The following is a 27302-nucleotide window of genomic DNA, read 5'->3' as shown; positions in this document are numbered from 1 at the left end:
ATAACTAATTGAGTTTTACAAAAGAAGAGTGGTTCTTTCTTGGGGAGGGAAACTAGGTAATCAGGACATTTTTTGTACTTTAAGTGTATACATCCTGATACAAGTGTATACATGTGAAAAATCATCAAGTACACTTATGTATTGTATACATGTGTATACATGTATACATGTGAAATGTGTATACACGTGAAGTGTATACATGTGAAAAATCATCAAGTATACTTTTTGTATTCCACTGTAGGTATGTTATCTGTTTCTTAAAAAAAAAAAAAAAGGCAGATAGATAAATTGGCCTGGTTTCCTCAATAGATTTGATAACAGAGAAAACACACGTCATGACACATAATCACTTGCAATTAAATCAAAATTTATTTGATTATATAATATTAATATAAACAAATTATAGGAAAGACCCTCAATCATAACTCAGAAAAAAACCCAAAGGCATTATATGGGAATATGTTATGGAGCTGTCACTGGATATAACTATATCTTTTTTTTTTTTTTTTTTTTTTTACATTTCACTGAAAAGTTTTTATTTTATTTATTTTTGGGACAGAGAGAGACAGAGCATGAACGGGGGAGGGGCAGAGAGAGAGGGAGACACAGAATCGGAAACAGGCTCCAGGCTCCGAGCCATCAGCCCAGAGCCTGACGCGGGGCTCGAACTCACGGACCGCGAGATCGTGACCTGGCTGAAGTCGGACGCTTAACCGACTGCGCCACCCAGGCGCCCCTGGATATAACTATATCTTGATAGCAAAAACAGTATGGAAGATGAAAAATAACATGAAAATTCAAAATATTATTTTTAAAGTAGCACGCTTTTGAAACAACAGAGGCTAAAATTTACATGAAAATGCTATTCACCCTACTGCTATAGACTATGTATCATTTCTGTTAGTAAGAAAATTTTGAGGTTTGCCTAAGGAAGGGACAAAGTTCTTTTTGCAAAACAAGTTATAATACAGTAAAACCTTGGATTGAGAGTAATTTGGTCTGTGAGTGTTCCACAAGACAAGCAAACATTTCTAAAAAATTTTAACTTGATCAATGAGTGATATCTCGCAATCTGAGTAGTACGTGACACTGAGTGTCACATGATCACAACTGAGCCAATGGTTCTTGAAATTCGCTTTGATATGTGAGTACTTTGGATTACAAGCATGTTTCTGGAACCAATTATGCTCGCAAACAAAGGTTTTACTGTAATTTTTTTTCTGAAAAAGACTGCAGTGCATGTCTTATTGGTGCATCTGTTGCAATTATGGAGTATGATACCTGAAGAAACCATATAATTACTGACATGACTACAATTTTAATACTACATTTTTAATGCCAAACTTCTAAATTCTGACTAAAATTGTAATAAAATAACTGCATTTTAAGAAATAAAATTTGAGATTTATTTTCGTGACACAGTGACACCCTGGAATGTGTCCAAAATCCAAAATCCAAAAATGTGTATTGGGGTACTTCTAATTGCCTCATTTGAACATTAACCAAGTATCCCATGTACTTATCCTTTTTGTTTCCTCTAATGTCCTAACATCTGACTCACTCCTTTCTGCATTTTCCATGTACTCAAACACTGGTTCCCAGTTTCCTAGAGCCCTACTTCCTGAGACCCCCACCTTACTTACTTGACATGGTAGCCATCCTGACTTTCCTTCATTGCATTCCTTTGTGAGATCTTGTCTTCAGGATGCCAAGCCTTCTTCTTTAGATTTAGTCCTTTGTTTTGGTGACACACACTCTCCAGTAGCCTCCTAAGAAAGTGTACATGGGAAGATAACATTTTGAGACCATGCAAGTCTAAACTTTATTTTAGCCCCATACTTGATTGGATTGTTTGGGTACAGAATTCTGCATTGGAAATAATTTCTCCTCTTATATTTGAAAGCCTTACTTTCACAGTGTTCCTTCATCCAGTGTTGCTACCAAGAAATCTAAATATCACTGTGAAAAAGTCTTTTGTGTAACTCTTGTTTCACCTCCTTTGTAAACTTTCAGGATCTTCTTTAATTCTGGCATCCTGAAATATCATGATATGCTTTTCTGTGTTAAATTCATTGTGCTGGGCACTCTGGATCCTTTTAATTTATACGATTCATGACCTACATTCTTTAATTTTGTTACCTCTTTTCACTTCCTTTCTCTGCTCTCTATTTTGGGGCTTTTACTAATCAGATGGATCCCATTCTGATCTTCTAATTTTGTTGTTGTTGTTCTTTCCTGTTTTCCATCTCTGCCTTTCTGTTCTGCTTCCTGAAATTTCTTCAACTTATCTTCCAACACATCTACTGAATGTTTAATTCTAGCTCGATTTTTCCAATATTTTAGTTTTCTGATTGTTCCTTTTTTTCTAGCACCCTGTTCTTACTTCATGGAGACAGTATATTTTCTTGTTTCTGAGAGTATTACAGCATATGTTCCTTCCATTATTATTATTATTTTTGGTTCTTTTGTTTTGGTCTTATGTTTCATTGTTGAAGTTATCCTCAAATGTCAATTGATCCTCAGTTATCAGTTTATCATAATCATAAGAGACTGAAAGCCTTGCATGAATGGGCAGGACTTGTGGACTCTTGGGTTTCATTTTAACAAATAATCAAGTGGAAAGTTGTTTTTATAATTGTTCATCTTTGTGGGTGGAGTGGGCGGGCTGGGTAGAGGCCCTGCTGGCAGGTTCGTTAGCTGGGTGAGAAGGGGACTGAAGGCTCATGTTCCAAATACTGACATTCTCTCAGTCTCCTGTTTTCAGTGTAGCACCTCACTACCACCTCTGCTCTCCCCCAAGTCCCACTTCTCATCTGTTTGGTTCAATTTCTCCAGAGAATAAGCCTCCAGTCTTTGGCTAGAAAGAGGGACAGGTAACCTGGTTACAAAAGGAGACAAAGATAAACTTTAGTACCTGTGTTTCAACTTTGCTCCTCACTCCCATCTCCCAGGGTGCTTCAAATCCCTGAGTCTTTTGGGGGTTCTGGAAGGAAAAGAAAAGTGTTCCAAATTTGTGGTCCTTTTCTGCAATGCAGAATGGCTGTCAGAACTGTGCCATCAAGTATTTTTTTTTAACGTTAAAAAATTTTTTTAATGTTTATTTACTTTTAAGAGGGAGAGAGAGATTGCAAGCAGGGGAGGGGCAGAGAGAGAGGGAGACAGAATCTAAAGCAGGCTCCAGGCTCTGAGATGTCAGTACAGAGCCCGAGACAGGGCTTGAACTCACGATCCCCGAGATCATGACCTGAGCTGAAGTCTGATACTTAACCAATTGAGCCACCCAGGTGCCCCTTTTTTTAAGTAATACATTATCTTGAGACACCTGGGTGGCTCAGTTGGTTGAGGGCTTGACTTCAGCTCAGCTCAGTTTGAGCGTTGCATCCAGCTCGCTGCTGTCAGTGCAGAGCCTGCTTCGGATCCTGTCTCCCCTCTCTCTGCTCCCCCACTGTGCACGCTCTCTCAAAAATAAATAAAACATTAAAAAAAAAGTAATGCTTAATCTTTCCCTTCGTGGTAAAGCAAAATGAGAAATTAACTGCTTAAAACACTGCTTAAGATCTAGCAGTTAACCCAAACAGAACACAAACAACAACAAACCCAAACTACCTATTAAGACAGTATGTCTGTAAATGTTTTAACGGTTATGTGATTATTTTAACCAAATAAAATGTGTCTCCTATAAAACTCACAGCCATTCTAACTTTGGGTCACCTCTCCCCACATCAACTATTTGGAGGTAAGGAAACAACACATAATGGGAAGAACCAGACTCCTCTCCAAAAGCAACTACAGGACAACCCAAGCTTCATCAATGCTAACACATTTATAGAGGTGCCAGATAAAAAGTGGATTGTGAATTTCAGATAAATAATTTTCTTCTGGTAGAAGTATGTCCCATATTTCATTGTTTATCAGAAATTCGAATTTATGTGGGCCTCCTGTATTTTTATTTGCTAAATCAGTATCCCAACACATTTAAAGAAACAGTGTGTAGGTAAGTGACCCACATAAACAAGTTGGGCAAAGAAGGAAAGTGGGATCTGGACCAAAGCATTCAAGTCACTGGGAGTCCACATACATTACTACCAGGCAGGTAGCCAGGGGCTAACACCACATAACCTACTTTGTGATAAATTCCCATTGGATGCATTGGCTCTGGCCAACATTAATGCTTTCAATTATATAGGAATTTAGTTCTCTAGGTAGATGGTTGGCCTCTTGTGTCACCAGGGCTCTGTCACTGGTGCAAAATCAAGTCATTCTGGTTGCTCAGGGTCTTCTTTCATGAAAAACGGCCATATCCTTGGACTGTTCCAAATGTTTGGCTGCCTCTCGAAGGAAAGTTGTCCCTTTCGGACCATTGCCTAATTAAAACACTGTAAAACAGCGGTGGATATATTAGAATGTCAGGTCCCACACCTGACACTATGAATGGAATGTTAGTATTAATTAAGCGAGCATGGGTTTAGCACTTAACCCAAACATGATTTTCCCTGAAGAACATGCTCCTGGATTTACACACTGCAGCACTGATTCTGACCGTTTCATCTGGTTTCTGGTGCAATCTAATCTGATACCACACCAGTTTGGTTTCTGTATATATTAGCAACTTCATTTTAATCTTGTTAGGCTGCCCAGGATCCCAAGTCTCCTAGATGATTGCAGATTATGTCCCACTCCAGGGAATAGGGCATCAATTCCCAAATGATCCCAGGGATTTTCATATCATGTTGTCAGGGTTATCACCTGTTTTCCCAAATAAACTGCCCAAACTCCAGTCAACTTGTTTTATGATCCAACCCTAAACTGTCACTGACATTTTAAACTGACTCCATGCTGTTTAGAAGCAACGACTCTGGGCCTCTCTGCTCACTACGTTATTTTATTTTTAAAATCAGGCATTCTTTTCTCCCATCTCCCGGAGAAGGGCTGGTCGTTGCTCTCAGGGCCAACGGGAGTTGGGCAGCCAGGGAAGTGTCGGGTCATCGTGGTACCTTCATCCTTTCCATTTTCTTGGTCTCGTGTCCAGAACTGTTAACTGTTATATAATCCCACTGTTGCCACCAATTGGAAGTAAGAATTTAGAGGATGGTATGCAACGATCAGACTCAAATATGCAGTCACTAACTAAACTTTGCTTAAAACGGCAAGATATGCTGGAGGTTTTCTTTTGGATAAGAGCAAGTCGATGACACAGGAGAAACACCTGGCAGCTGGGGGCAGCTAGTGTGGCTCCCTCAGTTTCCCTCGGTCCAGTGGATATTGATCATTGGTGGGCTCATTTACCAGGAGCCTGCAGAAACTTGCATCATGCAAGTCCGAGGAGTTATCCAAACTTTCTGGGCTTCTCTGTATACCCCAGCCATTCGCTCTGTATACCCCAGCCCAGCAAAACGCTCCTGGCCCTGATTTTTGTGTGCCCTTGCCTTGTGAACTTATCAAATACAACTTAAATCTGTGTGTAAAGGACCTCTTTGACTATTCCCTTAGCTGACCACCTCTTTTGGGGTTTAATTAGTGGGAGTGTGCCCTCCATGTGAATTTTCACTATATTTGGATGGCTGCACATTTACAAATACCTAAGGGTCTGTATGAGGACGAGGCTTATTTAATGTGATCCTAGAGAGCAAAAATAGCATCAGTGGCCAAAAGCTTTGGGGTTATTTATATTGGTTCAATATATTTTAAAGCTAATTTCTTGTTTATAGCATCTCATTTAGTTTTGCACTCCCAGTGTCTAGATTATAGTAGGCACTCTGTACTGTTATTAGATGAATGACTGAATTTCTAAGAGACATTTCAAAGTAATGGGCTGCTCCAAAAGGCATTAAATTCTCTAATACTGGAGCCAAAAGTAGAAAATAATTTATTAGATAGAAGACGGAATTTATGTAACAGGAAGAAAATAACCCAAGTGACTTCTCAAGTCCCTAATTGCTTTAATAATCTACTCTAATATCAGAACATTGTTTTTATCACAGAGAAAAGTTTTTAAATGGGTGTTTGTGATAGGAGCCCCAGCAGGATAATCCCTAAAAGGCCATTTAATATTTAAGACCTGTTCCTTAGCAGGCATGCATAATTTGTTTCTTCTTTTAGGAAAGCTGATGGGCTTAAAAGACATGATTATGGGGGTTGCGGGGTGGCTCAGCTGATTAAACAAGCATCCAACTTCGGCTCAGGTCATAGTCTCACGGTTCGTGAGTTTGAGCCCTGCGTCAGGCTCTGTGCTGACAGCTTGGAGCATGGAGCCTGCTTCAGATTCTGTGTCTCCCCCTCTCTCTGCCCCTTCCCTGATCATGCTCTGTGTCTCTCTGTCTCTCAATAATAAATAAACGTTAGAAAAAAAAAAAAAATACATGACTATGGTCTTCTGTGCTCAAGGTACCTGGACTGCTTCAACAAGAAGAGGCTGCCTAGCTGCACTGAGAGAGAATACCTTTAAATAACATTAATGTCTGTTGGTTTAGAAATCCTGTTTCCTTTGACAAATATTCTACAAATACAGAAGTTTGTTGTTTCTCCTAATCCCTCATAGGGAGAGTGTCAAAGTGGTACACTCAGCCCTGACCCCACAGCCCACGTCCATGGCACACAAAAAGAGTAAAGGCTTTGGGCTTTTTCAGGTATTTACCATTTTGTGTAACCTGTAATCACTGAACATGCACAAACAAACACGTTCAAATTCAGGTCTTGACTGAATGTTAACATTTTCTTTTACAAGTATGTTTCATTCTCTAGAGCTGCCAAGTCACCTCCTATCAGAGACACTGTACAGATATTATTTACATATATGTGTGTGTGTTTATGTATATATACGTGTATATATATATATATATATATATATATACACGTATATATACACGTATATACATATTCAGTTGACTCTATTCAGCACTTAGTGAATGTTGATTATGGCTTAAGCAAAGCAGGATCTATTTCATTTGTTGAGAACAAATGACCATACTCTGGTTCAGCATGTACAAAGCCGTTGGTTTATTCAGCTGCAAAGCTGGGGAAAGGCTTCCTTTTGGAGTGAATAGCAAAAATGCTTCATGAGCAAGGCACTTTTATGTACACACATGGGAAAGGAACATATTATGGTTACATAAACAACAATATCTTTTAATTTTCAGACCTCTCTACCTCTTCCCACCTCCCCCTTAAAAAAAAACAAAAACAAAAAACAGGTTCTTATAACATTTTAAAAACTCAGTTTCACAGAACACGTACACAGAACAGTTTGATACATTCAGTTACACTAACAGTATATGTTTCAATTCAGTAATTTTTCCACTAACAGTTTTTCTACCTACTGCAGTTCCCTCCTTTTTCCTTAAGACAACTAAGGCTCAGGAGAAATACTCATTGGATTATAAACATTTTCCTCTCTCCTTAAAGTTGCTATACATGTACAGATTTTGTGATTCCATTAATGCTTCAGTGTTTCAATGCCATATCATATACAGCACTTAATTATGGAGAATCGGAAAAAGTAAAACTAAAAGAGGATATAGGATATATTTTTAACCATCTATTTGCTGATTTCCTTCAGATGCCCAGTCAAACAGGGGCACACACTGGTTTCACTCTACTGTAGGTGTGTGAAAAGATTTAATGGTCTCATGCATTTTCTTTTATGTAGGATTTCTAGGTTTTAACTCATCTAATTAAATGCAGCAAGATTCATTTACAAGGGTACATACTCTTCCTTGTTCAGCTAGAAGAAAATCTAAAGCTAATTTATGCAGAAAAACAATGATGCTAAAAAACTGTAACTTCAGACTGTTACTAGGCTGAGATGTTCTGTAGTAGTGAAGTTCTTTAAAGTTAGAAAAATTTGCAATGGACGTAAACGGCGCATAAAGTACTGCTGGAACATTATATAGATGAAATATTTTAATTTACAAGCAGTTAATATTGAAAGCATAAATGCTCTTCATCTTTTCCCTGGCCTTTTCAAATGTGATCTGCTCTTAACTAAAGTCTGAATGCCAAGATACAGTAAACATCTTCCCTACAGAACAGGTGTCTGATTAGTCCCCAGTTACAATTTTTTTAGGCCTGGTGGGGCCTGTGATATAAAAGTTTATACTGTAATTGCAGGTAATATAATTGGTCTGAAGTAGTGTGGGATAGGTTTGAAACTGCACTCCCTCCCCCCAAAATGGGAACTCTCAAGGGTGCCGTGTGCAGGACTATCTACATAAAAGCCAGGAGGTAAATCCATAGCCCCACCATTTTCTTTTGTCTAGGTATTCAATTTAATTCAACTATCTCATAGAAATTAGTGTTAGAAAAGAGTGTACTCAGAAAGGTGTTATTGGGAATAGCTAAGTCCCCACTTTCCCCACTGGCTGTTCTGAAGGTTAGGTAACAAAAGGGGTAGGGATTCACTCTTCTTCCTTCCCATTAGCAATGAGATATCTAGTTAAGAGTCCATTCAGATAGGAAGAATAAATTGGGGAGAGAACTGAGTGTGGACAACAGTCAATTTTTATCATGAGGTCCCTTTTATCTAATTCTCTACTAAAGTTCTCATTTCATCTACAGGGTCTATCAAAGGGGATGCTCACCATGCATTTTCTGCAGCTGAGTTATGGGACTACTGTACTTGGTAGGGCTTAAGGGCTTATTAGGACAGGGCATAGTTTGGCTGAGAAGGCATTAGTGTCTCAACTGTCGGGTGTGTGACTTTCTATGAGAGATATCAGAACAAATCGTGGACGTTTACAGTGATGCAGTTAGGAGTTTGTTAACTGCCTTTTGGAAGTCAGTGTAGGAGTAAGTAGTATTGATGGGTTCAGTTCGGGTTGTTTCCTTAACTGTTTTAGTTAACCAGCCACAGCAACAACCAGAAACACATGAATTAGGGATCTGTTTTAGGTATTCAGGTATGGGAGTGGCTCTACTCAACGTTCGGCTTAACTGTTTGGTGGCAAATTGCAGTGCTCCATTTAGAGTGGCATGATCTCTAGAAAGCCGGCTGGGATTTGTAAGGGGCTTTTGAAAAGGCGGGACTCCACAAGAAGCCAGAGGAGGCCATTCAGGAATTGGTTCCAGTTTGGGTACACAGTGGGAGCAATGAGAGAGTCTTAGACCTATCTCTCGAAGTATATGGACTGGTGTGCTTGGATCTAAGAGTTTAGCATGATATAACCAGGAATTAGGATTTAAAGGTTTCCAAGTTGTAGAGTATTTTAAAAGGCACTTAACCTGCCAGGCAAGACTCTCAAGAGGTGTCAGGTTGGGCACCACAGGGTCTTCTTCTTCAGAGGAATCCCACTCTTGCCCAGAACTCTCATTTAGGTAGTTAGCGTTTTCTTCTTCCTCACTTTCTGATTCTGATAAGGGGTCAGGAGAGGGATTCCTGGGACCCATTAGATTAGAACGGAGGAAGAAACCAGAAAAAGGTAACAATCTAAGCCAGCAAAATACTAAAACTATCAAATAGAAACAAAAGATGAAGAATCCTTCAACAAGATTAACTTGTCAGTCCATTATACACACACAGTATGCCTCTGGCTCCTATCACTGTGCAGTTCTTCAAGATTATGTTGTATATTCTTCACTTACAAAGAAGGTGTCTCAGTTCTCAGGACCAGTTCAGTGTGTAAAAGTGTTAAGTCACTTACCAGTGGCACAGGTCAGAGTTTCTCCTTCAAACTGTGTCTACCCAAGAAGAGAAGGGGTCTTCCTCCAGGCAAGCTGACTTTCTTAGCGTGGTCTCAACTGGTTGTGATACTGCAAGGAGACACTTTGTGTATTCTGTCTTGTTGGCAGGGATATTATATCTACTTGGTAATGGAAAGAAACACAGTGGTTGCCTTTGTTGTCCGCTGGTGGAGCAAATTTTGTGGTGGGATGAGTTGCAAGGACATCTGGTATACTCGAATCTGATGTTTTCCGTAGGTGGCAAATGCCCTTGGAAACTGGTGACTTAGTTGAAATATCTGGAAAGGTAGTTTTAACCTGTGAATGAGAAGACTAGAGAAATGATATTAAAGTCTGAAAGCAATGGGTTATATTATTGTCTGTATCTAAGAACATGGATGCTGACCAAGAAGGTTTACTGAGCTTTCCCATCTTGATCTCCTAGTCTTAGGCAGATTTTTCTATTGGGAGAGCCTGGAGTCATTTTAATCATTTATTGGTTAATATCTGGGTCAGTTTATTTTTTAGTATGCTGTTCTAGCCCAGAAAATTACTCCCGCAAAAGTAGTTCCTTTATGCCCCAAACTCGAAACTCCAGATAGAGAGCTATAAAAGGCGGTGGTACTGTTGTTGTTGCTGTTTTCCTTTAGATGGGTTTGTTGGGATTAGTTTTAGGGGACCTGTCTTGGTTACAGAGCTGTTAGACGTTAGGATTCTTGCTGGGACTCCAGAGGTTGTGGTCATATAACCACACTCAACAGATATGAGAGAAGATGGCAGGTGTAAATCTTAATATAGTAGGAATTACAATGAATGTAAACATGTTAAAACTCACAGTTAAAAAGACAGACATTCAGCCTGGATTAGAAAAACAAAATAAAATTCAATAACATGCAACTAACAAAAGATACTTCAAAGCAAAAAGACACAGAAAAGTAAAAAATAAAAGAATGAAAAAAGATGTATCAGGCAACTGTGGACCAAAATAAAGTTGAGATAGCAATCTTAATACCCATCAAAAAAAGATTTCAAGTCAAAAAATACAAGGGACAAATATAGACATTAATACCAGTGAAAGGAACAGCAGAAAATTATATAGTACTCATCATAAACATATATGAGGTATATATGATCCTGAAAGCACATCCTCAAAATTTCTTAAGTAACAACTCATAGAACTGAGGGGGAAATATTAAGCAGGGATATAAGAAGCCTGAAAAAGTCAAAATATTAATATACTTTATTATTATATAAATATTCAAAACTCTATACCAAACAGAATAGATACTTGAGAGTGCACATACACACACATGAAAATAGATCATGTGTTAGGTTTAAAAGTGTAACTAGATTCCAAAGGGTCAATTTCATTCAGACTAAATTCTCTGACCAAAATGCAGTAAAGTAGATATTAAAGGTCAGTTAAAAGGAATCCTATGTTAGGAAGCTAAATACCTCATGGGTTAAAATGGAAATTACAAAAGATATTAAATATTAAAACTGACTGATATAAACCACACAAGGCAAAATTGTGGGACATGGCCAAATCAGTACCCAAAAGAAAGTTATAGCTTTAGGGGCACCTTGGGTGGCTCAGTAGGATAAGCGACTGACTGACTCTTGATTTCAGCTCAGGTCATGAACTCACAGTTGTGAGATCGAGCCCCACATCAGGCTCTGCACTGGGTGTGGAGCCTGCTTGAGGTTCTCTCTTCCTCTGCCCCTCACCTACTTCTGTTCTCTCTCTCTCCCTTAAAAAAAAAAAAAAATTATAGCTTTGAATACAATGATGGGAATAGGAAGTTTAAACACCTACAAGTTAAGCATTCAATTCAAAATAATGGAAAAGAGCAAGAGCAAAATAAGCAAGAAGGAAATAAAGTCAGAAATGAAACAGCATATGAGAAGAGAAGACTGATAAAACTAAAAGATGGTTTTTTGAAAATATGAGTAAGAAAAATGAAACTAGTGAAACTTATCAAAAGACTTAAAAATAAAAGTTTAAAAATTTTAAAAATGACAAATACATACTAAATGTGAAAATCTAGATGGAATGGCTGAATTCTGGAAGAAAATACTAAAATTCATATAGGAAGAAATAGATAACTTGAATAGAACAGATAACTAAATGTTAAAAAACAAAATAAAACAAAACAAAACAAAAAGGCCCCAACCTCTTTTTAAAAGCAGTGGGCCCATATGGTTTTGTAAAGTGAGTTCCACTAAACTTCCAAGGAAATTAATACCTGTTTAATATGAATTGTTTTAGAAAAAAAAGAAAAAAAGCATATAAACTGACAAACTCCTTTTAAGGAATATTTTAATAAAATATCAACTCTAAATCTAGAGATGAGCCAAATAAAAAAATACAGTCTCATTTCACTTGCATAAATTCCAAATATTACCTAACAAAATCTAACAGATTAAAGGAAAAAAAAAAAAAAAAGAATATGCTATCATGTAGAGCTTATCCCAGGGAAAGGAGGAATACCGCAACTTCAGAAAATGTACAAATATATGTCACCATGATAATAAAATGAAGCAAAAAGCCAAAAAGGCTGATAATTTTGTCAACTGTGGATATTTAACTTTTCTTAGTTCCTTCAAAAACGTAACAAAATACTCTTAACCAAACCAGGAAGAAAAGCTACTTTCTCAACTTCGTACCTAAGTTACCTACCAAAATTTTTTAGCAAATATAACCTAAATGAGGAACTTTAGATATATTCCCTCTAAAAATGAAATCAGATAAGGATGGCCATGACGACTGATACTGGCTGATATAGTACCAAAAGTCTTAATCGATGTTAGAAAAAAATAATGACAAGTGTAAGAAATGGAAGAAAAGAGATGTAACAATTTACGAATGATATGGTCACGTAATTAAAAAAAAAACCTAACATATAAATGATTAGAGCTAATAAAAGGGCTCAACAAGGTTTCTGGATCTGAGATAAATCTATGGATATTCATTATTTATATAGTGCTTACTATTTACCAGGTACTATTCTAGGAACTGCAAATGTCCCAAGGTCAAACCTCTACTAAATGACAGTCTGGATTTAAACCCAGGCACTTTTACCTCCTACACATGCAATACTAACTAAAAAAAAAAAAAAAAAAAAAAAAAAGTTAAAGAGATCTATCTTTCATAATGAGAAAAAAACCCAACAACACCAAACCTATCAAGGATCTAGGAACTACTTAATGATATATATAAGACCTCTATGAAGAATGTAGAATTCTAATAAAGGACAGAAGAGGATTTAAAAATCTTGGATGGAACAGATGAATATTATAAAAACTTTTTCCAAATTGATTTATACAATCCTAATACGGAAAGAGTAAAATTCCACATCTTGCCAAACCAACTATTTAAACAGAAGAGTAGAGGGGCTCTTGGCCTACAAGATATTAACACATACTATGAAAGTTACAGAGTTTAAAATAGGGTGGAGTTAGTGTACTGGACAAACAGTCCAACGTAACAGAACAAAATTGAGAAACACAGCCATATAAAGTTTTAGAATGCAGTGCAAAATAAAGTTAGCATATAAATCAATGGGGAATGATACATTTAGTACACAATATTGGTAAAGCTGGCCCATTACATGAAGAAAAATCAAATGTATACCTACATAATGCCACATACAAAGGAGGACTCATGTTGGATGAAAGGCCAAAATGAGAATGCTAAAACTATATAGTTAATAGAATATAATACCTGAATATAAAGTATTGTGACTTGGGGACAGGGAGACTTTTAAATAAAAAAACATAAAGCACAAGAGCAAAAAATGATGAATTCAGTATCACATCAAAATTATTTCTGGATTGAACTGAAGATATCAAGAACTAAGTGAACTACAAATCCACAACAAAAAGGTAGCAACCTCCATAAAGAAATGGCTAAAACAAAAATATTCAATTTACAGAAGAGAAAATCAACAGGCCATTAGCCATATGATGAATAAAGAGTTATCACGTTACTCTATTTGGTAAAAATTAGAAGCTGGAGACAATGCCAACTGTTAGTGAGGAAACTAAAGGAATAGCCCCTGTAGGAACCAGTACTGCTGGTGATATTACAGTCTGGGGTAATTTTTCTCGAGAAATTTGGCAGCAGTATTAGGCAAACTATTTGCACATCTCATGATCCAGCAATTCTACTCTTATGTATATATAGTAAAGATATTCTCTGTAAGACCAACATATATTTGGAAGCTTCTAGGTTTCCATCATTGGGAGTGGATAAGCAAAATGTGGTGAAAGGACACTAGAAGTATACATAGCCACATGAATATACTAAAGGCATTAACTCTAAATGAAAAAAGTGGAAAGCAAAATATTAATATCCCACTTATGCCCATTCTATAGGAGTGATTTCCAAAATGAGTTAGTAAACATCTCTACTTTCAAAAACACATTGAGTTGTGCTAGTAAGGTCAGAGGGTATTGCTTCATGTCAATAGTATTCCTCTAAAGGACATTTCTCTGGCTTCTGCATATTCTTATTTAACTCTGTTGCACAAAATGTCTGACACATATAGCTTAGTTAAGTTTTTTGAAAGAAAATGAGAGAATGACAAAGGTCTGCTATAAGTAACTATACAAGCATGTTCTGTATTTATTCTAGGGAGACAAAAATTCCCAAATTATATTCGGGTGATTTGGTAGTATGTTGCACAAAGTCAAACGAAACAATTTTTTTTTTTTTTTAAAGCAGGATCAACAGATGATGCTACTAAAGCAATATAAAGGAACTGCTTATAACTTCAACTTTAAGAAGAAAAATGAATGCAAATACTTTTAAGTTTATACTACTACCCAGTTCAATATGAAAACCAAAAGAAAACTCAAAACATACTCTAAGTCTTTAGTTTATTAACTGAGACAGAAGCTGTTGGCTTTTAATTCTCCTGTCCTCCTACATTTTTACTATTTTCATTTCAACTAGATTCCATCTGCAAGATTATTAATTGGCTATACATCATTTATTGTGTTACTCAAAGCATTCTGTAAATGGCCCACTCCACTTTTTTTAGCAGAAATAAGAAAGTCTCTTTGGGGGCATATATAAATTCTAGAGTGAATCTACCACTGTTACTCCTTTACATTCCATGTGCATAATTTTCCAGCATCAAAACTGAATTAACCTATTCTGTATGCTCCCATGTATAATTTGCCTTTAAAGAATGATTTTTACCACGATTTCAGAACTAAATAGCCTTACCTTACAAAGTCTTTAGTTTTGTTATTTCCTCTTCAACTGAACTAAGTTTACCAAGGATAGGAAGAAATTCCCATAGTTGCTATTACTTGTTCATTTTTCCCACAGTCAAGAAACAGTAAGCTTTAAGGCAGTGATACTATGATGTTTAACACAGCATCTTTTTTTACCAGCTTTATTATGGTATGATTGACAAGTTGTATATATTTACCATGTACAATGTGATGTTTTGATATATGTATATACCGTGAAATGATTACAACAAGCTAATTAACATCTGTAGCCCACAGTTACCATTTTCTTGTGTGTTGAAAGAACACTTGAGATCTACACTTGAGATCTACTCTCAGCAAATTTCAAGTATACATACATTAACAACAGTCGCTATACTATACATTAGGTCTCCAAAATTTGTAACTCAAGGTTTTGTATTCTGTCCAACATCCCCCAATCTCCTCCACCCCACAAGCTACCGGTAACTTCCATTCTACTCTGTTACTATGAGTTTAACTTTTTTAGATTCCACATATAAGTAGGATTATACAGTATTTGCCTTTCTGTGTCTGGCTTATTTCACTTAGAATATCCTCCAGGCTGACCCATGGTATAGCAAACTGCAGGATTTCCTTTCTTTTTTTAAAAAATGTATTTATTATTTTGAGAGAGAGACAGTGTGAGGAGGAGAGAAGCAGACAGAGAGGGAGACACAGAGTCTGAAACAGGCTTCAGGCTCTGAGCTGTCAGCACAGAGCCTGATGAGGGGCTCGAACTCACAGACTGAGAGGTCATGACCTGAGCCCAAGCCAAACACTCAACCGACTGAGCCACCCAGGTGCCCCAGGACTTCCTTCCTTTTTAAGACTGAAGAGTATTCCATTATATGTAAAGTACGTCTTTATCCATTAATCCATTATGGACACTAACCGTTGTTTCCCTATCTTGGCTACTGTGACTAACACTGAAATAAACACAGTACTGCAGATATATCTTTGAGATAGTGACTTCATTTCCTTTAGATATATACTAGGAAGCAGGATTGCTGGATCACAAGGTTATTTCTAGTTTTAATTCTTTGAGGAATCTTGACTGTTTTCTATAATGGCCATATCAATTTACATTCCCACCAACATGTATAAGGGTTCTCTTTTCTCTATATCCTAACTAACACTTGTTATCTTTTGATTTTTTGATAATAGTCATTCTAACAGCTGTGAGGTGGTATCTCATTGAGGTTTTGATTTGCATTTCTCTGACCATCAATGATGTTGAGCATCTCTTCATATACCTGTTGGCTGTATGTCTTCTGTGGAAAATGTCTATTCAGGTCCTTTGCTCATTTAATTGGGTTGTTTTTTTGCTATTGAGTTGTTGGCGTTTCTTATATATGTTGGATTTTAACCTCTCACGGGATATATAGTTTGCAAATATTTTCTTCCATTACAAAGGATGCTTCTTCACTTCATAATGTGTCTTTTTCTTTTTTTCTGATATAATGTTCTAAAAATACTAAACAAAAACATGTTACATGTTAATCCTAAAAAAAAAAAAAAAAAAAAAAAAAAGCTAATCAAAACAGTTAGGCTGACCTCTGGCGGCCAGATGCCTCATCTTTCAGTATCCGACAACATGATAGGAATTCATCCCTCATTTGTCGATTACCAAGTAAAATACAGTAGAGGAAATAATACTGTTAGAAACCTCACAGTTAGAGTAATAAAGGTAGCAAGCATCCAAAGTATAAAGAAAATTGAGCAATTAAAGGCTACAAAATAGAAAAATGTCTCCAAATACTTGTTATAATTTTTAGTTTACCAATTTTACATGAAAAACAAATGGTATATGCAGTGATTCTCAAACAAGAGCATAGTTCCACACGGTCCAGTACTGTAGTCACTGGCCCCATGAGTCTACAGAGCACTCCTGTGGCTAATGTAAAATAATACCGAATTTCAAAGACTTAGTAGGGAAATAAGAGAATGTAAATCATTCCATTAATAATCTGTTGATTACATGTTGAAATGATATTTTGGTTATACCTGGCTAAAAAATTAATGCCCTTTCTGGGTTTCTCTCTCCACAGCTTTCCAGGCATTCTATACTTTTAGCTATAGTTAGATTATGTTAGCAGTGTGTCCATGAATTCACGGGCCTCTGCTTTTGCTCTAGCTGATTAACCTATAACACTCATACTTCTTGCCTTTTCAATAATAGACCTCTTGATAATTTTGAAATTATAGGCAACCCAATACTACCATATTCATTACTTTAACTGGCATTTGAATACCTATAGTGTTGTATGTATAATATAAAGAGAATGGATGAAGAAATTATCACATATTCATACAAAAGAATACTGCAGCAACCTGTCTGTGCCTTGGTTTCCTTACCTTAAAAGGAGCTAGAAGTTACCTTATAGGGGTTGTTTGTGAGGATTGAACTTAGTAAAGTGCTTAGAACAGTGTCTGGCACATAAGGGTCCATAAGGTATAAGTTATCATTATGAAAGTATTCATATGAATAAACCTCAAAAACAATACTAACTGAAAAAAAAAGCAAGGTGCAAAGGATTTTTTTTTTGCAAATGATTATATAATGTTAGAACATAAAAATAATACAGTATATTTATTCAGAGACTTATTCATATGTCTTTAATATATAAAGTTCAGAAAAGCCGTTAATGCTGTAGAGAGAATGTAATTCAATAGGAAAAAGGTATACAGGTGACTTTGTAATCTTTTTTATCTTAGCTGGCTGTGTGTACTGAGATGTTTGTTTTTGTCTGATATAATCCCCCTCTTTTTTTTCCATTAATTTTTTCAATGTTTATTTTTGAGAGACAGAAAGAGAGAGAGAGAGAGAGAGAGAGAGAGAGAGAGGGGTAAGGGCAGAGAGAGACACACACACACAATTTGAAGCAGGCTCCAGGCTCTGAGCTGTCGGCACAGAGACCGATGGGGGGGAGGGGAGCTCGATCCCACAGACTGTGAAGTTCATGACCTGAGCTGAAGTCGGCCGCTTAACCGACTGAGGCATCCAGGCGCCCCCCCCCCCTTTTTTTTTTTAGTTTAAAGAGTCAGTTCCTGCTCGAAGGCACTGCAAATTTATCGTTACCACTACCCTAAACACCATCCCCTGTGTTCTTAGTTGAATACATCGCTGTTAGGCACCTTTGTAAACCAGGCCTCGAAAGCTGGAATAAGCTGGATCCAAATTAAATCGTGCCTCTCTCCGCAGCTCTTCCCAAACTGCGTACTTCTTGCAGACCCTCCGCCAGCTACCTAAGGGTTAAAATGACCGAGGCCCGCTTCCATCAGGGCACCACGTAACGCCCCCTCTGCGGAACAAGAACGTCTGCTTTCTCAATGGAAACCCGGCCGCAGCTCAACTTCCAGCACGCCCTTCTCGACAGATCTCCAAAAGAACCCTTACACCTGGGATCCCCTGCTCCCCTTTAGCCGGAGAAGGAAATCTTCCCCTCAGCAGACTCCCTGTTCTCACCCATGGAGGATCCTTTCTTCTTTCTCGCCCCACGCCCAGCTGCACGACCTGGCTAGGCCTAGCACCACCAGCTCTGCCCCGACAGTCGCATCTCGGTTCGGCGAGCGGCCGATTTCACTTCCGGGCGGGCCAACGCCCCCTCCTCTTACAAACGCCACTTCCCTCTCGAAGACCCGCTGCAACGATTCTAAGCGCATGCGTCCAAACTGGCGTAATTGAGGAAGGTGGAGCCATCTCTTCCCGCTCTCGCGGCAGTCTCGCGGTATTTGCTTCTCCCGCGGGAGTTTTTTGAACGCTCTGGCGGTAACCCCACCCTGGGTGCTTAGCTGCCGGCTGACCCGAGCCTGAGGCAACCTTGGAGTTTTGTCCTGCGGTCGGTGGGGTCCGCTGTACCCCTGCGCGGACGAGGCTCGTCCCAGCCTAGTCACGGCGCCATGGGGGCGGAGAAGAAGCTGCTGTCGGTTAAGGAGGCCTTTCAGTTGGCGCAGCAGCCGCACCAGAACCAGGCGAAGCTCGTGGTGGCGCTGAGCCGCACCTACTGCACGGTAAGCGCGGCCCCAGCCTCGTCCGCCGTCTCCCTGCGCTCCCGGGACCAGCCTCCCAAAGGGATCTTCTGTGGGTGGCCCCCCGGATTCCAATCTTCTTAACCTTCCGCACCCAGTTCGGAAAGGTCTGGAGACCTCCCCGAGGTCGTCCGCGCAGCCCCTCTTCCCTGCGGCCTCCGGCGCGGACCGCTAATTCTTTGTGAATTTGGAGAGCGACGTTTACGATCACCGAAGCGGCCCGGCGCCAAGTGCTGGGCCGCTTAGTAGATCCCGAACCTGGTTCATGGGTGGTTGTCCCTCAGGTCACCGCCCACCTCGGGAAGGCCGACCGTCGGTCAAATTAATCACAGTTAAATTGAGTTGAATCACCAAATAGCAAATTAACCCTTAGTACCTGGCTCTTCCTATTTATGTAAATACTGTTTTAGGTGGTACCCTGAGAATAGGACAGTGAATTTTGGGAAAAGAAATTATCTTGAGGTCCAAGAAAAATTGTCAGTATAATCGGGCTTAAGGATATGAGTGAGATAGGATGTGAAAGTTATATTAAAAGGAAATTGCCGTGGAAAAGGAAGGCTAACTGTGGTAAAATAAGAAAGCCACTGTTGATTTTGGGTTGTTTCAGGAAGAAGCTCTTTTTTTTTTTTTTTTTTTTTAAACTAAACTGACACCAAGGCATATTGAGGATTCAAGGGTATTTTTTTTTTAATTAAAAAAAAAATTTTTTTTAAGTTTATTTCTGAGACAGAGACAGAGCTTGAGCGGGGGGAGGGGCAGAGAGAGAGGGAGACGTAGAATCAGAAGCAGGCTCCAGGCTCTGAGCTGTCAGCACAGAGCCCGACGTGGGGCTCGAACTCACAGACCGCGAGATCATGACCTGAGTTGAAGTCGGTCACTCAACCGACTGAGCCACCCAGGCACCCCCAAGGGTATTTAAAAAAAAAAAAATGAAAGGAATCCTTTCACTGTCAAAATTCATGTTTGTTTTCTTCCTTGGAGAAGTAAATTGCTCTGGAGAGAAATTTGTGCAAATATTTTTCCTTCAACAGTTTGGAAACTCACCTGAGAGTTTACTAAATAATGATTTTAGTGTGAGTAATTATGAGTAGTGCTTTCAGCAGTCTTAGGGTACTCTTGGGAAAAAGGGATTATATCAATGCAGTTTGTGAAGGGTTTCTTTTTGCCTTTCAGATGGATGATAAGACCATTTTTCATGAGGAGTTTGTTCATTACCTTAAGTATGCTATGGTGGTCTATAAACGTGAGCCAGCCGTGGAGAGAGTAATAGAATTTGCAGCAAAGTTTGTTACTTCATTTCACCAATCAGATACGGAAGATGATGAGGAAGAGGAAGATCATGGCATTTTAAATTATTTGTTTACCTTTCTTTTAAAGGTATGAAAACCAGAACTTTGGGGAAGCATTGTGGAAAATTTTGCAATATTAAAAGGGCCATCCATGGACGTTTGTATGTGTTAGAGAATGAAATATTTCGTAACTGAGAAAATGTCTGAATGAGTCTGCATTTTGTAGGAAATATGAGAACTGTCATTAGGATTAAAAAGTGGACTTAAAGTAATTCCAGCATTAAATTTTTATTTTTTTTTTAAATTTTTTTTTTTTCAACGTTTTTTATTCATTTTTTGGGACAGAGAGAGACAGAGCATGAACGGGGGAGGGGCAGAGAGAGAGGGAGACACAGAATCGGAAACAGGCTCCAGGCTCCGAGCCATCAGCCCAGAGCCTGACGCGGGGCTCGAACTCACGGACCGCGAGATCGTGACCTGGCTGAAGTCGGACGCTTAACCGACTGCGCCACCCAGGCGCCCCCAGCATTAAATTTTTAATGGCCTCTGTGAGCCAGTTCTCACGTCATTTGTTTTAAATGAGCTATTTTAGAAGAATTCCTACAACAGAAGTATGCTCTTGTAGTTGAGCTTATACTTACTTTGAGCTGTGTATATTGTGGGACTTGATGTAATGTATGTTTAGTATACATAGGGATCAAGGTAATCTTGTTTCTCTGCAGGTAATGGATTTGGTAACTTTTTGTATTCTAAACCTATAGAATTCAAATGGTATGTGATTGTAAATAAATTTTGATTTGTTTCCCTTTCAGTCTCATGAAGCAAACAGCAATGCAGTTAGATTTAGAGCATGCCAGCTCATAAACAAGCTCTTGGGAAGTATGCCAGAAAATGCCCAGATTGATGATGATTTGTTTGATAAAATTAATGAAGCCATGCTTATTAGATTGAAAGATAAAATTCCAAATGTGAGGATACAGGCGGTTCTGGCTCTTTCACGACTTCAGGATCCCAAAGATGATGAGTGTCCAGTGGTTAAAGGTATGTGTAGCCTCCTAAATTCCTTTTTAGTTTCCTTGACTTTGTTAAATTCTCATTAGAGAGGGTTTTTTGTTTTATTTTTGAATATATTCTCTCCCTGGCTCTCTCTTTCTCTCTATGGAAAAGTATAGGTTTTATATGTATATGTATAAATATATGACTTTTAGAAATACCCAAGTAGCTACCACCCAGCTTAAAAAAATAGAGCCTCAAGGCACCTGGGTGGCTCAGTCGGTTAAGTGTCTGACTTTGGATCAGGTCACGATGTCATGGTTCATGAGTTGGAACTCCGTGTTGGGCTCTGTACTGACAGCTCAGAGCCTGGAGCCTATTTTGGATTCTGTGTCTCTGTGTCCCTCCCCTGGCCACATTCTCTCTCTCTCTCAAAAATAAATAAACATTAAAATAACATAGAATCATCAGTACCTTTGAAGCCTGTTTTACATCCCACCCCAATTACATCACTTGCCCTCACAGTTCATGATTACCCTGAATTTTGTGTTAATTATTCTTTTGCCTTTGTGTTTAAACAGCCATTTGTGTGTATCTCTAAAAAGTTTTGCCTATCATTTTGTATGCTATGTGAATCATATTTTTCTGCTTTCAACAATTATTTCTAATTGTAACATTCATCCGTGTTGATAATATTTATTTACTGTTTTGTTTTTTTAAATTTTTTAAAATGTTTATTTTTGAGAGAGAGATAGTGGGAACGGGGAAGGAGCAGAGAGTGAGAGAGAGACAGAAGATCCCAAGTGAGATTTGTGCTGACAACAGAAACCCCGATGTGGGGTTCGAACTAACAAACTGAACCGTGAGATCATGACCCGAAGTCAGATGCTTAACTGACTGAGCCACCCAGGTGCCCCTTATTTACTGTTTTATAGCATTGTGTTGTATAAATGTAACACGGTTCATTATTTCTAATATTGATAGACCTTCTAGTTTCCAGTTATTTTGCTCTGAAAAAGTAATGTTGTTGCTCTGAACTTCCTTATACCTGGCTTCTGGTACACAGGTTAAAGAGTTTCTAGGGGGGGCGCCTGGGTGGCTCAGTCGGTTAAGCGGTTGACTTCGGCTCAGGTCATGATCTCGTGGTCCGTGAGTTCGAGCCCCGCGTCGGGCTCTGTGCTGACAGCTCAGAGCCTGGAGCCTGTTTCAGATTCTGTGTCTCCCTCTCTCTGACCCTCCCCCGTTCATGCTCTGTCTCTCTCTGTCTCAAAAATAAATAAACGTTAAAAAAAATTTTTTTTTAAGAGTTTCTAGGGTATATACCTAGTGTGGACTTGTTGGGATATGTGTGCATTCAACTTTATCAGATAAGGTACAGTTGTTCTACAAAATAGTTTACCAATTAATATTCCCAGTAACAGTGAATAAAAGCATTCGTTGATCCATATTCTCTCCAGTGTTTGATATTGTCAGATTTAATAATTTTTTTTAATCCAGTTGTGTGTATGATATATATCCTTTTTATGCATCTTTTCATTTATTTAACAGTTACATTTCTTCTATATAATGTCAATGTGTTCTCATTTTTTCCTGTTGGTTTGTCTTATTGATTTACTGGAATTCTTTATATATTTTGGAAAGAAATTTTTGGCTTATATGAATTGTTGATCTCTTTCAACTTTAGATGGCTCTTTGTTTCACTCTCGTTGGGACGTCTTGTTGGACAGAAATTCCTAATGTCAACATTACTCGGTCTCTGCCTTTATTATGATTTGCACTTTTTTTTCTTTTGATTTGCATTTTCTTTCATTTAAGAAATTATTCCCTACTTCTGGGCTCATAAAGATAGTCATATTCCACTTTTCTATATAGGTCTGGCTACATTATGGGACCTTTTTCACTTTTGTCTTTGTCCCTCTTACTAGCTTTATAATCAATTTTGATAACTAATGATAGTTAATATTTTTGGTGTTAAATGGTACACATAGTATTGTATAAAATATATGTTTAGTAGCCAACATGTACTTAATAATAAAGGGGGAAAATTTGAGAAGTAGAGGTGAATAAATACTTAAATACAGGAAATGGATTTTGTTTCAGTGAGCAAAATCAGAAGTAACTTCTTTAGGACTCATTAAAAATCAAAATAATTAGCCCTTTAAAAAGCATTATTAGTTTAAAATAAAATGCCTGCAATACTAGACTTTCTTCTAAACCTTGAAGAGTGGCGAAGACATAATCTTAATGATAAATTTTTCCATGATCTTTAGGGCTCTTTGTTTTCAGTTTTAGCCTATGTGCCTAGTCCTTTGACAAATTTCTTCTATTCTTTTTAAAAGTTTATTTGGAGAGAGAGGGAGGGTCAGAGAAACAGGAGAGAGAATCCCAAGCAGGCTCTGCCCTGCCAGTGCAGTGTGTGGCTCCAACTAACCAGCTGTGAGATCGTGACCTGAGCCAAAATCAAGAGTCAGATGCTCAGTTGACTGAACCACCCAGGTGCTTCTCTTATTCTGTTTTTTTTTTTTTTTTTTTTTTTTTTAAGGCAAGTTGGCAGAAAAAAATCTTCAGGTAAAATTAAATGTGTAAGACTAAAAAAAGTGAATATCATTTTAAGGATATTGTTAAATATCAAAATGTGGGCTATCTTATGACTTGTTAAATATTTCTTTAATGTACTAAAATGTATTGCTCTTTTTTTAGCATATGCTACTTTGATTGAAAATGATTCAAATCCAGAAGTTAGGCGGGCAGTGTTATCATGTATTGCACCATCAGCAAAAACTTTACCAAAAATTGTAGGGCGCACCAAGGATGTGAAGGAGGCTGTGAGAAAGCTGGCTTATCAAGTAAGTCAATCTAGTAACTTGCGTAGGTATATTCTTAAAATGCTTTTGAAGAATATTTGGCATATAATGATTTCTTCAGTGAGATATTTATGGATAGAGACTATGGGTAATTTAGGTAAAATCTTATTGCATTAAATGTGTTCCAGATATTAATTTGTTTTAGAAATTATGGGTTATTTTCTTAGACGAAGGAGATATTACTAGTTACGAAATATATAGACTATGTTGAGTTTAATGACCACCTTATCTTTTTAAGGTTTTAGCTGAAAAGGTTCATATGAGAGCTATGTCCATTGCTCAGAGAGTCATGCTTCTTCAACAAGGTCTTAATGACAGATCAGGTAAGATCGACTTCTTTAAATACATAACTTGAGAAGATTTTGGTTTAGTAGACTTACAAGGTTTAGAAAACATGTTTCCTTAATTATGTGAAGTAAGCCTACCATTGCCTCAGTCTGTCAAAATTTAGCTTGGTATGTCATGTAGAAAACATTTCATAAGGTTCAAGATCGTGGTAATTAAAGGAGCAGAATTTGTTTTAATTTTCCTGTGTTGTAAAACACATCTGTAAAGATGAAGAAACTATATCTTAAGGATGTATAGCTAATTTATATCAGATGTAGTGCAGGATATCTTTTTGAACTCTATATTCTAAAAATGTGCCATCTATCCCCTTTGTGTATATCTTGATAGGAAGGTGTCCTGTGCCGTAGAAACAGAATTTAGGAATTTTCAGACTAGTATAATTTTCCTACCTTTTAAAAATTCTTTTTGTCTTTGTTAAAACTAGAGAATCTGCTTATGGGAATGATGAGGAATGATATATGTTAAATTTCTAGTCCCCATGAGAAGGCTCAGATGGCTTAATTTTGCTGTAGCAAGAAAACTTGAGTTTCAAAACATTGTCAGAAGACTAATGACTAAGAGGATGACTTAAAAACTAAGAATAAATTTTGTTCAGTGATATATGCTTATGTGATTCACTATTGCAAATAGCAAGCGTGAAGTCAGGCAATGGGTGAAATAATAGGTATCATAATGTCAGGACTAACACTTGAAGTCCAGTGAATCCAGGGGAGAAGGAATGCAGATATTTTTATAGGCTGTGATAGTAGTTGGGTATTTGATTTGAACTTTTCCGTTATTACTTGGAAGTGGACAGCATAGTGACTTTTGCAATATTATTGTACTTTTATTTTCTTCTCCAGTATTTTTCCTTGTTCTTCCTCTTAGTCTCTATTTTTATTATAAATACTGATTTTGTGTCAACACTGATCTCATGATAAAAGGTGATTAATACAGACAAAATATAGGAAATGGAAGCTAGAGGGAGCCTCTGTTCACTTATATTTCAAATGACTTAACAGATGCTGTAAAACAAGCAACGCAGAAGCATCTTCTCCAAGGCTGGTTACGTTTCACTGAAGGAAATATATTAGAGTTGCTTCATCGGTTAGATGTGGAAAATTCTTCTGAAGTGGCAGTCTCAGTTCTGAATGCCTTATTTTCAGTGACTCCTCTTAATGAGCTGGCAGAAATCTGTAAAAATAACGATGGCAGGTATATACTCATTATTTGAAATGTGATAATGATGAACTTCTGCAATTAAAATTAGTCCCCTTTTCTGATTACTTCAGATTGTATCAGTACTTTTTATCTACCCCACTTGTGTTTTCTTTACTGTGGTGGATGTCTTTTTTATTCTTTTTGTATAAGAACTCACTACTTTATCTGCATAGACAACTTTAGCTGCATTTTTTTCCCTCATTTTGTTACTTTGGTTTTTGCATTAGCTTACCATGGAAAGTCCAACAACATGCATCCCTATTGTATGTTTGATTCTTTTTTTTTCTTTTGCTTTGAATGTTTTTATTTGTGTATGTGTGAATAAGTTAATGACTTTGCAATGAAAGGATGCTGGTTATAAATCAAGTCTGCTTTTCCCGTTTTTTATACTCAGTTCAAAATTCTTTTTTAAGTTTATTTATTTTGAAAGAGCAAGAGAGACCATGTATGAATGGGAGATGGGCAGTGAGAAAGGGAGAGAGAATCCAAAGCAGGCTCCTTGCTGTCCGTGCAGAGCCCAATGTGGGGGTTGATCTCATGAACTGTGAGGTCATGACCTGAGCCAAAATCAAGAGATGGACGCTTAACTGACTGAGCTACCTGGGTGCCCCTACTCAGTTCAAACTTTTGCCTGGATATTAAGCTTATGTTTTGTCTTATTCTCTCCCTTTTAAATTAAGGAAACTGATTCCATTGGAAACATTAACTCCTGAAAACGCTTTGTATTGGCGTGTCCTTTGTGAATATGTGAAATCGAAAGGAGATGAAGGTGAAGAAGTTTTGGAGCAGATTTTGCCAGAGCCTGTAGTATATGCAGAGTATTTACTAAGGTAAAATTCTTTGCTTTTGTTTGTATTGTACTTTTGGTGCTGTATGTTTCAGTCCTCTATCCCCCTCTGTCAAAGTAAAGCTGGATTGGGAATCAGTTCAAAACCATTTTTTTTTGGATAGGCAAGGATAAATAGGAATGTACATTGAGTCTTTCTGAAGAATACTCTGTACTGGACAGTATACTGAAAGAGCAGAAAGTCAACATGTTTATGGTATTTCCTTAAAGCTGTTAGGGTATGAATATGAACATTTCTACATAAAGGTGATGATGTGTTACTCTTGAAATTGGTTGGCAAACCTTTCCTAAGGGTCAGACAGTAAATATTTAGGTCTGTAGGCCATACTGTGTCATAATGAAAATTATGGTGTGGTGTTACAAAAGCAGCCAAAGTATGTGATGAATGATTGTAACTGTTTTCCGACAAAACTTTTATCAACGTTTATAGACACTAAAATTTGAACTTCATATAATTTTCATATGTATTTTCAGATGTGTGTGTATACATCCATATATAAACAAGCTTTCATTTAAAAATGTAAAACTCTTAGCTTGCATGCTGTATAAGAACAAGCGGCAGGCTATATCTGGTGCCTGGGCCATAGTTTTCTGACAGGGTGAACCTTTGAGGCCAGTTGTAGTATTAATTAAGACTGTCACTGTTTGGCTTTTTGTTTTTTAAAAAATTTTTTCAAAATACACCTTTTTCATTATTTTAATTCTGATTTTTAATTTTATTTTAAAATCATACCATTAAAACATGAATGCAATTCTTGTCAAAATTCAAATATAGAAATATGTAGAAGAAAAATGTGGAAGTTCTTTTCTTTCTTT

The 27302-nt window shown here is 37.6% G+C and overlaps 2 protein-coding genes and 1 long non-coding RNA gene across 6 annotated transcripts in view; 1 reads left to right on the top strand and 2 right to left on the bottom strand.

Moving 5' to 3' along the window:
- Nucleotides 1-738: 738 nt before the first annotated feature.
- Nucleotides 739-11296, bottom strand: LOC131507779 (uncharacterized). Of its 2 annotated transcripts, XR_009259699.1 has the most exons (4): nucleotides 9636-11296; nucleotides 2915-2983; nucleotides 1644-1769; nucleotides 739-1281 (listed from the first exon to the last, which is right to left on the bottom strand). It is a non-coding gene; the product is annotated as an uncharacterized LOC131507779 (long non-coding RNA). The 2 variants fall into 2 exon arrangements; XR_009259698.1 differs by having other exon boundaries at nucleotides 739-1769.
- Nucleotides 6973-9638, bottom strand: DCAF16 (DDB1 and CUL4 associated factor 16). The gene has a single exon (XM_058723007.1). The coding sequence runs from the start codon at nucleotides 9379-9381 to the stop codon at nucleotides 8731-8733; it is 651 nt and encodes a 216-aa protein (XP_058578990.1). The 5' UTR covers nucleotides 9382-9638; the 3' UTR covers nucleotides 6973-8730.
- Nucleotides 11297-18618: 7322 nt separating the features above from the next.
- NCAPG (non-SMC condensin I complex subunit G) overlaps nucleotides 18619-27302 on the top strand; it is a 47612-nt gene continuing 38928 nt past the window's right edge. The window contains exons 1-7 of one of the 3 annotated variants that reach the window (XM_058723005.1): nucleotides 18619-18927; nucleotides 20119-20322; nucleotides 21047-21275; nucleotides 23928-24073; nucleotides 24330-24414; nucleotides 25441-25633; nucleotides 26320-26469. In XM_058723005.1, the coding sequence (XP_058578988.1) occupies nucleotides 18817-18927; nucleotides 20119-20322; nucleotides 21047-21275; nucleotides 23928-24073; nucleotides 24330-24414; nucleotides 25441-25633; nucleotides 26320-26469 (1118 nt within the window). In that variant the 5' untranslated portion in view covers nucleotides 18619-18816. The remainder of the gene's footprint in view (nucleotides 18928-20118; nucleotides 20323-21046; nucleotides 21276-23927; nucleotides 24074-24329; nucleotides 24415-25440; nucleotides 25634-26319; nucleotides 26470-27302) is intronic. The other 2 variants (XM_058723004.1, XM_058723006.1) reach the window with 2 other exon arrangements.

Source organism: Neofelis nebulosa, chromosome 3, assembly GCF_028018385.1.
Source record: "Neofelis nebulosa isolate mNeoNeb1 chromosome 3, mNeoNeb1.pri, whole genome shotgun sequence".
NCBI lineage: Eukaryota > Metazoa > Chordata > Mammalia > Carnivora > Felidae > Neofelis > Neofelis nebulosa.
Note: the sequence above shows the minus strand (reverse complement) of the source record. Positions and strands in the feature narration are given on the sequence as shown.

Coding starts and splice junctions, on each gene's coding strand:
- DCAF16 (XM_058723007.1), bottom strand. CDS start 9,381: ATGGGTCCCAGGAATCCCTCTCCTGACCCCTTATCAGAATCAGAAAGT.